This window comes from Giraffa tippelskirchi, chromosome 10 (genome assembly GCF_054371585.1).
Source record: "Giraffa tippelskirchi isolate mGirTip1 chromosome 10, T2T-mGirTip1v1.2.pri, whole genome shotgun sequence".
NCBI classification, from domain to species: domain Eukaryota; kingdom Metazoa; phylum Chordata; class Mammalia; order Artiodactyla; family Giraffidae; genus Giraffa; species Giraffa tippelskirchi.
This window is the reverse complement of record NC_137284.1, coordinates 97,239,500-97,252,446: the sequence shown is the minus strand read 5'-3', so window position 1 is coordinate 97,252,446 and position 12,947 is coordinate 97,239,500. Positions and strand designations below refer to the sequence as shown.

The window sequence follows — 12,947 nt, the reverse complement described above, 5'->3', positions numbered from 1 at the left end:
ATTTCAAAATGTTTGCAGCACCCCCTGCTGGCTATATCTTGGCACTTCCTAAATAAAGATGGTATCTTTAAATACTGCTAAGTAAAGCTTTAATTATACACACCCTTTCTCTTTGGGGTTATTTTTATTTAGAAATAATTTCGTTTGCATCCAATGCATAATAGAGTTAAAATTTTAACAAAAGACAATTTTCTTTATAATTTGTCAACTGATATTTGAATAGCACTTATCCTTCCAGGCAATATCATGTCTTTGATGGAGACAAAATTTTTGTCATAACTTTTTTACTGATATTTCAGATGAAATTTGTTAGGGGGGAGACTTCTCTACAAATGTCCCTATTTATTGTAAATAATGTTAGAAATGACCATCATTGAATACAGATTTGTATGCCTGTTTATTATATGTTAAATATAAACCTTGTAATATTCATGAGGCTTTCAGAAGATTTAAGAAGAGCATTTGGAATCTTAAAAGACATCATCTTAGGAGGGATTGGGAGGGGTGGGGACCTCAGAGCTGTAGAAGCCATAAGTACTGAGATCATGGTTGTTTGGCTCACCAGTTGTTTCAAGCCATAATTTGAAGTACGTTAGTGACCCCACTAAGGAGCTTCATGTCTGGAAAAAAAGTATTTACTTAAGGGAAGTGTAATTTTCTAATTAGTGTCCTATGAAATGACAGCCATCAAATTTCAGTTTCTTAAGAACAAAATTCAATAATGCTAAACTGAGCAAAGATCATTTCTTAAATGGCAAGTTAAGTGACAAAAGATTTAGGACCGTTGTTTCCAAACATAAAGTAAATTTCATGTGGGATCTTTCCCTAATTTAAAGATAAATTTATTTTCTTTAAAAGAAGAACATGACTTTCTGTTATGTGTACACCCTTCATTCACTATTTTTTTAAAAAATGTATTGAGATTGCACGTGGTGTCCCCGTAGTGCATTTCCTCCATTTTCATGCTGTATTGTATGTAACCCATGGTTTATGCATTTGTTTCACCCACTGGGTGCTCAGTTAATGTATTCACATATTGGATGGATGGATAGATGAATGAATGGATGGATGGATGCTGAATGTAACAGGACTGAGGGTAGAGTCTTAATGAATCATTCATGGCCTTTAATGTTCTTTCATTTTCTGCAATAATTGCTCACTTTTGTGTGTCTGTGTCTTTGGGTATGTTTTTTTGGCTGACAGCACACATGGATTTTTAAATACTGTTAACTGGTTTTATTTTCTAATAAAAAATTATTCATCCAAAGAAATACTAATAGCATTCTGAATCAGTAGAAAGTCTTAATCATGGACTGTTTTAAAGGAATTGTAGGTTATTAGTCACACATTTACTATAACTGTCTTAAAAAGCTAATGGTTTACTTTTCTAAATTGAAGTCCTATGGTTCTGCCTGTGGGTCTTGTATAACAAAATGTATAATCTATTAGTACATGTTAGCATTATGATATTAGTATGATGATTAATTACCTGTTTCTGCATAAGTAAACCATGGTTAAGTATTTGAAAACAATTTTTTTCATAACATTTCTCCCTACAATGATGGTAGCTTTAGTATTAATTTTCTTGCCACTCCTTTCCAGCAGTATAAAAGCAACCTGGTGAATTATCACAAAATCAATATTAGCATAGGCCCTAATTAAGAGCCTGAGATTCTTTGCACATTGTACTCTGGAGCATAAATTTAGCTTGTTACATAGGTAGATATTGTAAGATATATTTTAGAGTTATAGAAAGTAGTTTTACCTCTACCTATCATTTAGAAATAAATTTATAGAATGTATTTGGATCTCTTGAAGTGACTATGGAAGTTATGAACTAGCTGATTTTGGCATGTGCCTTGATTTAACAAATGAGGAAACTTCAGTCCAGAGAGATTAAGTGAAACTTTCCAAAGTCCTGGTGCCTGAGCTACATTTCCTGATTAACTACCCAGAGTTTTTCCACATTGCTTCCCATGTAGAAGATAGAGAATAAAATTATCTTATCAAATGGCCAGGAAGGGTGTTTTGCTGAATTAATTAGCTTGTAGTGTCTCTGAACTTATGTGTAACATTTTCACATTCTCTTTGTTGCAGAATGCAAAGTATGGCGAAATCCACTTAATTTATTTAGGGGTGCTGAATATAATCGGTAAGCATTTTGACAGCTTGGGAAATTAATGGGTCTAGTTCAGAGAGCAAAGACAGCAGTAGATGTTTTTGCAGGTTCATTTAGAGGTCATTTAACAGTCTGTTTAGTGCTTCCATTTTTTGATGCTCAAGTGTTTTTATTTTTCTGTTTTATAAATATTTTAGCTTTGAACTTAGGATAACATACAAACCTGTTGTTTTTAGAGATTTTTCTATTACAGTTATTTTTTCATTATATATTATAAAGTCAAAATATTTTATAGCTTACCTGGAACATGGTTATAAAGATGCCCCAGAAGTAATGTTAGAATTTAATTTTGTAGAGTAAGTAGGCAAATCAGAATTTTCATAGCTTTGGGGAAATCTCTGTGCATAATACTAATTAGGGAAAGTTTTCATTACTAGTGCTACTAAAATTTTAAGACAAAAATATAGCAGAAATTTTAAACTTTTTTTCTGCTGATATACTTCCTAAAAGGAGACTAGCATGATTATTTTGTTTTTAATTTATTGGCAGTAGTACTTAGTTAATGGGTTATAGTTCAACACCTATGCAGCTTAATATTTTGCAGCTTAATATTTTGTAGGTCTTGCTTTCCTCTCTCAGAAGTGTCTGATCATCTTACTTTTCTTTTACAGGTACACTTGGGTTACTGGACGAGAGCCTCTGACTTACTATGACATGAATCTCTCTGCCCAGGACCACCAGACCTTCTTTACCTGTGACTCGGACCATCTGCGTCCTGCAGATGCAAGTATGGAAAATCCTTTAGATAGCTACTGAGTGGGAGGGCTTTTGGTTTGTTTTAGAGATCAAGGTTACTACTTTTAGAATGTCTGCTCTACAAAAACCCTGATGAATAAAATATTAAATTGGAGATTGGCCAGTAAGACCCAGAAAGTTGCTACTTAAATAAAGCTTTATTGCCATAAAGTGTTAATGTAGACATGAGTCCCCTCATTATAATTTAAAATGTTATTTTTAAAACATATACCTAAGTTAGATTTACTTACTTTTAAGAAATATAGATCTTATATGAAGCTAACTAAATCCTTGTTTGAGACAGAATGAAAGGTCATGTCTTCCAGATTAAGAAATCTTAATTAAGTCTCTATGATTATAGACTATGGGTTAGTATATAAGATATTAGGTCTCTAGTTTTATGAGCTTAAGAAAGATTTGATATCAGCTGTTGAAGGACAATGGAATAGCAAATTAGAATGTATTTGTGTGACTTTAGAGTTGTGGTCTAACCCACTTGGTAAGTGAACTCTTCTTCTGTAATTCAATAGGAAAACTATTAATTTAGCTCTTGTACTGAATCTTCCTGAGTATATTTTGACTTCTCTCTTTTTCTAAAATAGTAATGCAGAAAGCCTGGAGAGAGAGAAACCCCCAAGCTAGGATTTCTGCTGCCCATGAAGCCTTAGAGATAAATGAGTAAGTTGGGGGAAATCTTGCTTTGCTGAATGTTTTCAGTTGCCATTTATGGGATACTTACACTAAACTATGTATTTGAACTTGAGGATTATTCTGGGGGCATTAATTTATTTAAAAAAATTTTTAAAGGACATCCATGTAAAGGTAGTTTTAGTCATTTTAGAGAACAATTTAGTGGCTTTGCTATGGTCCTAAATTAAATCATGTAAGAGCTAGCCATGGAATACTGTGTGGACATAAAATAAATACAGTGCTTTCATACCTAACACATTATGACAGGGACATTTTTCCAGACATAGAATGCTCATTTGTGCCATCAGATTTTCTAGGTAGAACTTCTGCTGGGGGGGAAACAGTAAAAACATAAAGTGAAGAAATTACACTTTAAAAATATTTCAAGATCAAGGCAAGGAGGAAATGATGTCCTTAGTGTTGTTAAACATTCTGTGGGTCACCAAGGAAGGCTGGAAACTCTTGTCTGGAGATCTCAGAAAATGAGAGATTCTTAAAGCTGAAGTCATAAAAGCTCAGGGTTGGCAGAGGCCTTAAAGGTCATGTAACTCAAACACCCATCTGGTGCTTGAATCACCTCAACACTCTCCCTGCCAAGTGGTCATTGTTAAACTATTTTATGATTTTTCTGAAGAAGGTTACAGAATCTTCAGAGGTCTTAGTGAAAAGATTCACTTGAGAGTTGGACATCCTGCCAGTGTAACCTGTTGATCTATTTGGTTTCTGATTCTGTCATATTTATTTTCCAGTTTCTTGTCATCTACAAATTTGATATGCCTGAGTTCTATGTGTCATCCATGTTTCTGATAAAAGTGGCAGGACCAGGGAAAAAACCCTACATATAGAAACCACCCTCTAGAGTCATGTTTTCATGAATCATCATTCTTTGGGTTTTATTGTACAACCAATTACTAAGCCACCTAGTCACACCATGATTCAGCCTATATTTCTGCGTTTTGAGATACCAGTTGTAGCTGTGGATCTTTAATGTGCAGTAAATCCATTAGAGTACATTAGGTTAACACAGCCTGATTTATTTATTCTTAGTGAATTTAAGCTAGCTTCCAGTATTCACTACTTTCTTTTAAAAATGCCTAGAAACTATCCCTTTAATAATCCATTAGAATATCTTTCCAAATCAGAACCAATCATTCTGTAGTTTGGGAAGTCTGCCTTCTTCCCCTTTTTAAACATTTTTACATTTGTCATTTCATCTTCTAGTACGTCTCCATTGTTTGTGATTCCTTAACAATCTGCAGAGAGCAATTCCTTGGGTTGCCTACAAGATCTGTTGGCTTTCTGGGATTTGCCCATCCCAGTATAGTAATTCATTTAGCATAGATCAGTTAGGTGCTATCTTACATCTTTTTAATTCATTTTAGAGTTTAATTTCTTCTCCCTTTGTCAGTCTGACAATCATTCTTCCTGATGGAGAAACCAGGAAGAAAATAGGAATTAGAGAGTTTTGTTTTCTCTTTATTATCTGTTGCTACTAACTATAAACTTTCCTTGTTTTGATGTTGTTGTGTTGTTTGTCTTTTTTGCTTATTTATATTGTCATGGTTTTGGAGAAGTTGGGGTGGTTACAGGGCCTTAAACATAATATAACAACAGGGGATATATGGTTGTCTTTAGCATTTTTCGTTTTGCCTTTATTTTGTTTTGCAAGCTTCAGCTAATGTGGAGTTGGAGCTCTCCTGACATTATTCTTACAAGCTCATTTCACTCTCTTATAGCCCTTCATCACATACCCTCTTTCCATCTTTTTTTACATGTCCTTTAAAAATATGATCTTGTGAGCAACCTCTGCGCAGCCATAGTGGTTACTTGTCACCCCTCTTTTCTTCTTGAGAGGATCATTTGTGATTGCAGTTATGATTAGACATTTGGAAGCTGCCAACCCTCTTAAACCATTTGCCTTCTGTGTCTCATGCCATTGAATCATGCCTCTTTTCTTTGAATTTTTTAAGTCCACCTTACCTTCTTTTACTATCCTAAACTCTGAAATGACATAGTAACTCTCTCTGAATGTTCCTATCAATTTTCATTTCACCAACTATTTTTTTCTTCTTGGTCAGAATTAGGTCCAGAGTTGAAGTTCCCCTAATTGCTTCCTCTACCATCTGGGAGATAAAATTGTTACCAAAGTAAGTCAAGAACCTGTTAAGTGCACTCCTTCTAACCAAATGAGACATCTTCTAGCAGATATCTGGATGGTTGACACCCCCATCACCATACTTTCTTGCTTCTGTATGTGTATTGTGTTGTGACAAGGACACATCATCTCTATCTTCCATTGAGCTGAGCAATCTGTTCTGTCCCCACCAACCATTAGCGCTTCTACTGCTCTTTCCTTTCTCCTTCACTCATAAACTCTTAGCATGTTTCTACCCCAGACTCATGAGTCTCCACATAGATGTATGTTTTCTTGGCCAGTAGTGCTACTCTGCCTCTCCTCCTAAGAGTGCTATTTGCAATATAAATAAACAAAGCAAGCAGGCTAGCTCCAACCTGTCTTGAGTTCCCAGCCCACCAACTATAATCTTATAGTTAATTCCTCTGATACTGTGTCTACCACTCAGTATTATAATCTCAATTTTCACTTTATAACCCTGGACCCATATTTATGTGTCGGCACCTAAAGTGTGAAGTATTGCTTCCTGATTGCCCAACCCACTCATTTTCTCCAGTGAATTACTGGACAATTTCAGCATCATAATTGTTCTCTCCAAGTCATATCTGCCGCCTTCCACAGTAATTGGTTTTACAACTTTTTTTTTTCCTGGGCATTTTTCCTCCCTACCTCACCACATTCAGTTTAAAGCCCTATTGATCAGTTCTGCCTGAAATTAGAGGGATTGGCTAAAGAATTACAAGACCCCTATTTAAGGCTGAGATTAATGAGTAACCCCAAATCTCATGTTAGTCGTGAATTCAGCCTCCGTTTCCTAGCTGGATGTTGTAGTTTATGAATAGTAGAAGTAACATTTGGTTTCCCTTTCTGTTTTTCTCTCTTGTGGTCCGACGGAGGCTCTGATAAATAGGGAAATGACCACGAGAGAGGCAGTGGAGAAAGCCAAGGGATATTACAGATGAGGACCTGTGTGGTCTGCTCTGGCCTCACCATTTCCTTATCACATTCCCTTTCTTTGGCAGTTGAGTTGTTCTTCTACTATTTGGAAGGTTTAAATTTTCAAGAGTTCCCCTTGTTCATTAGTTGACTATTTATCCTTTCTAACTTTCTACATTAGAGGTTGTTGAAAGGATTAAATGAGATGATATATGTTAAGTGCCTGGTACAGTCCTTAATATATACTAAGCAACAGGTGGTAGCTGTTATTGTTAAAGGTATGAAATTTAACTCTTGCTTGCTACTGAGGCTGAATCAAATTTTGAGCTCTTCTGAAATAACCTCTACCTGTAGATTCTTCTAGGCTTCTTCTCTGACATAGGAAACCAGTGCTAACTATAATGAGATGCTGAAGCACTGCTTGTGAAACAACTTACTTGGTTTAATGAATTTCTCATTCTGAATAAATCCTAAGACTAAAGAGAATCTGTGTATAGTAAATAGAAGTAAACTTTCTGGTATTTCTAACTTTGAGTGTCAGAAGGAGATGTTTAACAACAGCTATTACCATTGCCATCATTAGCTGACACTGTTGAGCATGTACCACATGCTGGCTACTACTGTACTGAGCACTTTTCATGAATCACCTTACTTAACCTTCACAACAACGTTGTGAACAAGTAGATTCCATGTTGTTCTCCATCAGGGAGGCAGAGTAATAACTTGCCCAAAGTGACACACTAATAAGGGGCAGAGTCCATATGTAAGCCCCGTGCTCCTAACACTACTCGTCCTCCTTTTCAAGCTAAAACACGGACATTTCTTTTGTACCATTATTTTATGTGAACAACTGCAAACAGGGGTGCATGAACCAATTGGCCACTCTGCATGTTTTGGCGTAACTCCTGCCCTTCTGCATGCACTCCTACAGCTATTACAATGTCCTTGGATTTGTAATTGATGGCAGCTATTATCTGCATGGACAGGTGTGCAACTGCTTATATTCTCTTGGCTGAAGAAGAAGCAACAACCATTGCTGAAGCAGAGAAGCTGTTTAAGCAGGCCCTGAAAGCTGGAGATGGCTGTTACCGGCGTTCTCAGCAGCTGCAGCATCATGGATCCCAGTATGAAGCTCAACACAGTAAGGTTTCCTCCGGGTTGATGTGTTGGGGGATCAGAATTGTAACATGATTTATCAGAGCAAATTTTCAGGCCAGTTCAAAATATGATTCTCCTAGTTTAGAATAAATGTAGTTTTTGGCCTTTCTTTGTTTTTATTAATTTTTCTTCTCCATAAGAGCACAGTACATAATTAAATTATAGCTTCATTATTGTTCATGTTTTCTTTCCGCCCCATAGACTTTTAACTCTAGAAATAAATTATAATAACCTTTAATGGTGAACCTTTTTTCTCCTCAGAATTCTTACACAGTTCTATATACCAGTTGCTTCTCTGCCCCATAATTTTAAGTCTTAGTTGGCACACAGGACTTAAATTAGTCTTAATGCTATCAGAGGCTTATCTCATGCGTCTTCTACAGCATGGATTGAAATAGGACAGCTAAGAATTTAACAGCGATCGGTAATTGTCTCAGTATTTAGCTGTTGTTTAGGAAGTACTGTTGCTGGCTTCTAGGGAGGAAGAGCCCTAAATTCCTAATTATTTATCTTTTTTATATTTAAAGTGATGACTTCCTATATTTAACACAACTCTTTAACATGAGATCTTTCATTTTAGTACACTAAACTGAGAGTCAGTGATGTTTGGGGGGAATGATGTAAAAACAAGACAACAAAGTCATTTCTGGAATTCCTTGAGCTCCTTGACTTGTTGGTTGTTTTAGAAGAAATTTAGTGATCCTTGTGAGAGAGAATGTTTTCATTGTCTAACCAAACTTGGAAGTGTTTCTTTAAAATGATATTTCTCTCAACTCATTTCTCTCTCCTGCATCTTGGAGAGTAGAAGTATATCTCCTTCATATTTGAGATTATAAAATTAAATTTTAGTGTTAAGCCTGAATTTGGTGCAGAAACTGAGTGCCTTAGTCCCTATGACTAAGGTACAGTGAGATCTTTGCATTGTGGCCTATGTACATGTAAGTGTGTCCACATAACCCCTCAATGCACAGGTTTTTATTTTTATTCTGTAGTAGTATATGTGTTGTGGCTCAGATGGTAAAGAATCCACCTGCAATGTGGGAGACCTGGGTTCAATCCCTGGGTTGGGAAGATCCCCTGGAGAAGGACATGGCAACCCACTCCAGTATTCTTGCCTGGAGAATCCCCATGGACAGAGGAGCCTGGTGGGCAACAATCCATGGGGTCGCAAAGAGTTGGACACGACTGAGCAACTAAGCACAGTGTATATGTTAATCAAGTCTCTAATCATCATGTCTCTCTTGCTTTTTTAAAAAAATATATATAACACAGTGAATTTTGTAGACATATATAGTAAATGCCTGTTTTGTGACCTGAATGAGGATTAATACATAAAATTACAAAATCTGTAATTTAACTTGAGAAATTTTATTTCTTTTCTTCCATAAATTAATCCTTTCAACGTGTTGCCCAGATCTATCCAAAAATATAATCACATCTTTAAAATAATTGGTAGGTATCTGGCAAATTTTCAACTTACATCTTGTTCTCATTGTTTGAAACTTGAAATGTTAGGACTTTGGTCTTAACATCTTTTAATAGCTGCGTATTATACATATACTTAATCTATAACAGGTGTGTCATATTTTTCTAAAATATGGTAATTTTATTGAGGATTAAGTACATGCATGTTCTCACTGGTCTGGAAACATATCCAAAAAGACACATAATTAAATAAAGAGATTAAGATGAGAAGTTGTTAATGTGCTTTTTAAGAAGCCATTTTGGTGACTATTATTACAACTATTTAGCTTGTCAATACTTTCTCTAACACTAGGGTAGTTTTTCATTTTGTTGCATAGTCTGTTGTCATATCTGGAATGTGTTATATTGCCATCTGAAATTGACGGCTTTGGGGACCTGGAGATGATTATGATGTCACTAGTGTTAGGGAAAGAATAATATAAAACAGAAGTTCAAGATGAGGCTTCTCTAGACTTATTGTCAAGAAGGAAAGAAATAATAGTTCATCAGGATGCAACCTGAGATTCACCTCTTTGCATCTTCGCCAAAGGCATGCACACTAGAAGAATGTGGAATTTTTGCTTGTAAACCGCATGCAATGTGGATATGTCCATTTTGCCAGCACTTTGTGGCAGATGATTTTATTTATCAAATATTCGACATCCTAACTCAAAAGCATGGATTAATAATCAGTCACATGCTTTGACCTTGGAAGGCTAAGTACTTCGACTTCACTCTGTATACCTTCTGCTATTAGCAAAGTTGTCAGTGCTCCTCCAGTAACGAAAAATCAAAGGAGCAGACTGTTCTCTCTGAGGTTTTCCTTCAAGGGCATGGAAAATACACCTCTGTATTTCTCTATTTTTATTTTTTCTTGCTGCTCAGCTGAAAGCTCTTTTTTTTTTTTTTTTTAAGTTTTCTTGTTTTATGTCTCCCTCTTCAGGACGAGACACCAATGTCTTGGTCTACATCAAAAGAAGACTAGCCATGTGTGCCAGAAGACTCGGGAGGACCAGAGAAGCAGTGAAAATGATGAGAGATGTGAGTGTGAAGTGGTGTTTGGGAGCTGTGGCAATGCACCTGACCTAGAGAAGGAGGAGCCCACCGAGCGAGACCATAGCAGAGAGTACCACTGATGGTGTGGTGCTCCCATCGGGGCTGGGGTTCTCTTCTGACTCACAACTTAGTCAGTGAGTGATCTTGGACAACTTACTTAACTTCTTTGTGCCCTATTTCCTCATCCATAAAATGGGGATAACAATAACTTTAGCAATAGCAACACACTAATAATAATGATTAATACTTAGGATTGTGGTGAAGATTAAATGAGATAATACATGCAAAGCTTTTAATAGAATGACTAGCCTGTTAAAGAAATATCCTTGTTATTAGACCTTTGGGGCTGTAGCCGGAAGCCAAGAATGAGATCAGCCATTTTAGCTAACTGACATTTTTTGTATTTAGTTGTTAGGACAATTTGAATAAACTATGGCTCAAATTGCTGCTCTCAAATTTAATAACATTATGATCTAATCTTATTAGAGTCATTTCAAGCATTTTCCTAGGTTCTTGAATCAAGACATTTTATTAATAGTAGTCAACATAATAAGAGAGGAAATAGGTGAGACTTTTAAAACAAAAGAGAACCAAAGGAGGTTATTATTATGTAACTTTAAATAAAAACAGTGGTTTTAAAGGAAACCAGTTGAGGAACTTTTACTTCCACTTTTTCTTTTTTTATAGTAAGAAATGCTTTTCATAAAGAAACAGACACCAGTGGGGATTGTATTTATAAACCATTTTCTTTTGAAAAACAGTCTCAGAAAGCCTTTGTCAACATTTCATTCCTTTACTGTCTTACTTAATTAGGAGGCATAGGTAAACTGTCCATCATAAAAGTAAAAGAAACGTGGGGTAAGGTAAAAGTGGCGTCTTGTGCAGGTCTCAGCTTTTGGGTTGAGAACAGGACTGTGTAAACCCAGTGAGCCCTTTCTCAGTTTGTCTCTGGACCGGTATTATTCATGTAAATTCTCAGTTACTCTTTGGCAGTGGGAGTCTGCACTTCAGGATCACTGCTGGTTGTTTCTGCAAGTTACAGCATAATGGGATGACACAAGTGAGACCCATGCTTCTGGCTTGGGTTCTGGCTACTCCACTAAACAGCAGTATAGCCACCACACCTGAAGAGAGGAACAGAGGAGGGAGATTCCAAAATAACTCTAACTTGACTGAAGGCGATAGATGTTTCTTAGGCAAAGCCACTGCAAAGGGAGCCTCCCAGGATTAAATTCTTTTTGTTGAAGGAAGAATTGAAAGAATGTTTGTTATATAGTATAAGTGCTAAATTTTAGAAAAGGCGATTTCTGTAGAGACATGACTTGCTCTCAAAGCTTTTTTACTTGCAGAAATTCCAGCCTTTAATATAGTGAAAAAACACTGTCAGTCCCTGAAAGAGCTGAGAATTTTATGAAGGATAGGGTATTTCTCTATGTGAAAGTGGCCCAGCCACATTAAACTGGCCCTGGCATATTCAGCCTATAACAAGGTGTTTTATATTTATTGCCTTTTCTTAACCTTAATTAGCCTGGAGGAACAGATTCTGGTGATTTTCTTTATTATATGCTTAAGCAACTTCATAGTAAAAACAAACTCAGATGATTTTAATTCCGTTTTTTTTCAATCAGCCTCATTTTGATTGTCATAATTTTTAGTATATACATATAAAATTGCACATGATTAAAACCAATACATCTATACTGTAGTTTAATTTTTGTTTAACATTATTTTATATGTGCAATTCCATTTATTGACATAGTCTACAAATAGATCTTGGGTGGCGGCAGGAGGGGGGTAAATCTGGGATCCAATAAAATAAATGCTGGGCAGAGAGTAAGAAAACCTGCAAGTGAGTCTCAGCTTTGCTCTTCATTAACTTTGTGACTCAGGGCAGCTTTCTCCTCTTTCATGGGCTTTTCATTTGTCTTCTGTAAATTAGGGATGATGATTCTTATCTAAAAGCATAATTGAGGGAGTGATGGGGAGAATGAAGTGACATAATGTGAAAACACCTGACATGTAATAGACACGATTCCCTTTTTTGCCCTACTTTTTCTCCATTATATAATTATGTCTTAAATTTGCTGAACTGTTCCTCTGATGAGCATTTTGAGATATTTCTGATTTCCTTTCCTTGAATGAATCAATTAGTCTTTCTCTTTTCATATGTGTATAAGTATATATACACACATACACATACATGTGTATAACTATATTTATATATATATATGTTTCTTGGGTTACTTTTCTTAAAAAAATCTGTCATACTATTAGAATACCAGTACATGTTGTCTTTTGACTGGGTTTCTGGAACATCCTGTAGATATGGGCCCCAGTGTTTTAACAGTTCTGTGAAGGACACTGTCAGACATGGTAGAAATGTGTTTTGAAGAGAAATATCCAAAATACTCTTTCCTTCAGAAGCTCCTGGAACCCTAAGTGGAGGAGGGAAGATTGAGGCCCCTCTCTGTTAAAGCTGCAGCTGGCCCCAGCCCTGCAGGAGACAGTTGGTCGGTCCTGACTCGTCTCAGGTCACGGGTCATGCATAGACGGGGACTTCACCGAGGGGGTACTCCTTTAACAGCATGCACATGA

At 36.2% G+C, this 12,947-nt stretch overlaps 1 protein-coding gene across 33 annotated transcripts in view; it reads left to right on the top strand.

Annotated features, from left to right (window-relative positions):
- Positions 1 to 12,947, top strand: part of ST7 (suppression of tumorigenicity 7) — a 315,966-nt gene that overhangs the window by 162,047 nt on the left and 140,972 nt on the right. For 23 of the 33 annotated variants that reach the window (XM_081537854.1, XM_081537850.1, XM_081537878.1 and 20 more), the window contains 5 exons: positions 2,098 to 2,152; positions 2,791 to 2,906; positions 3,517 to 3,592; positions 7,661 to 7,815; positions 10,240 to 10,337. In XM_081537854.1, coding sequence (XP_081393980.1) covers positions 2,098 to 2,152; positions 2,791 to 2,906; positions 3,517 to 3,592; positions 7,661 to 7,815; positions 10,240 to 10,337 — 500 coding nt within the window. Of the gene's footprint in view, positions 1 to 2,097; positions 2,153 to 2,790; positions 2,907 to 3,516; positions 3,593 to 5,682; positions 5,752 to 7,660; positions 7,816 to 10,239; positions 10,338 to 12,947 lie in introns of all 33 variants that reach the window. The other 10 variants (XM_081537845.1, XM_081537844.1, XM_081537849.1 and 7 more) reach the window with 1 other exon arrangement.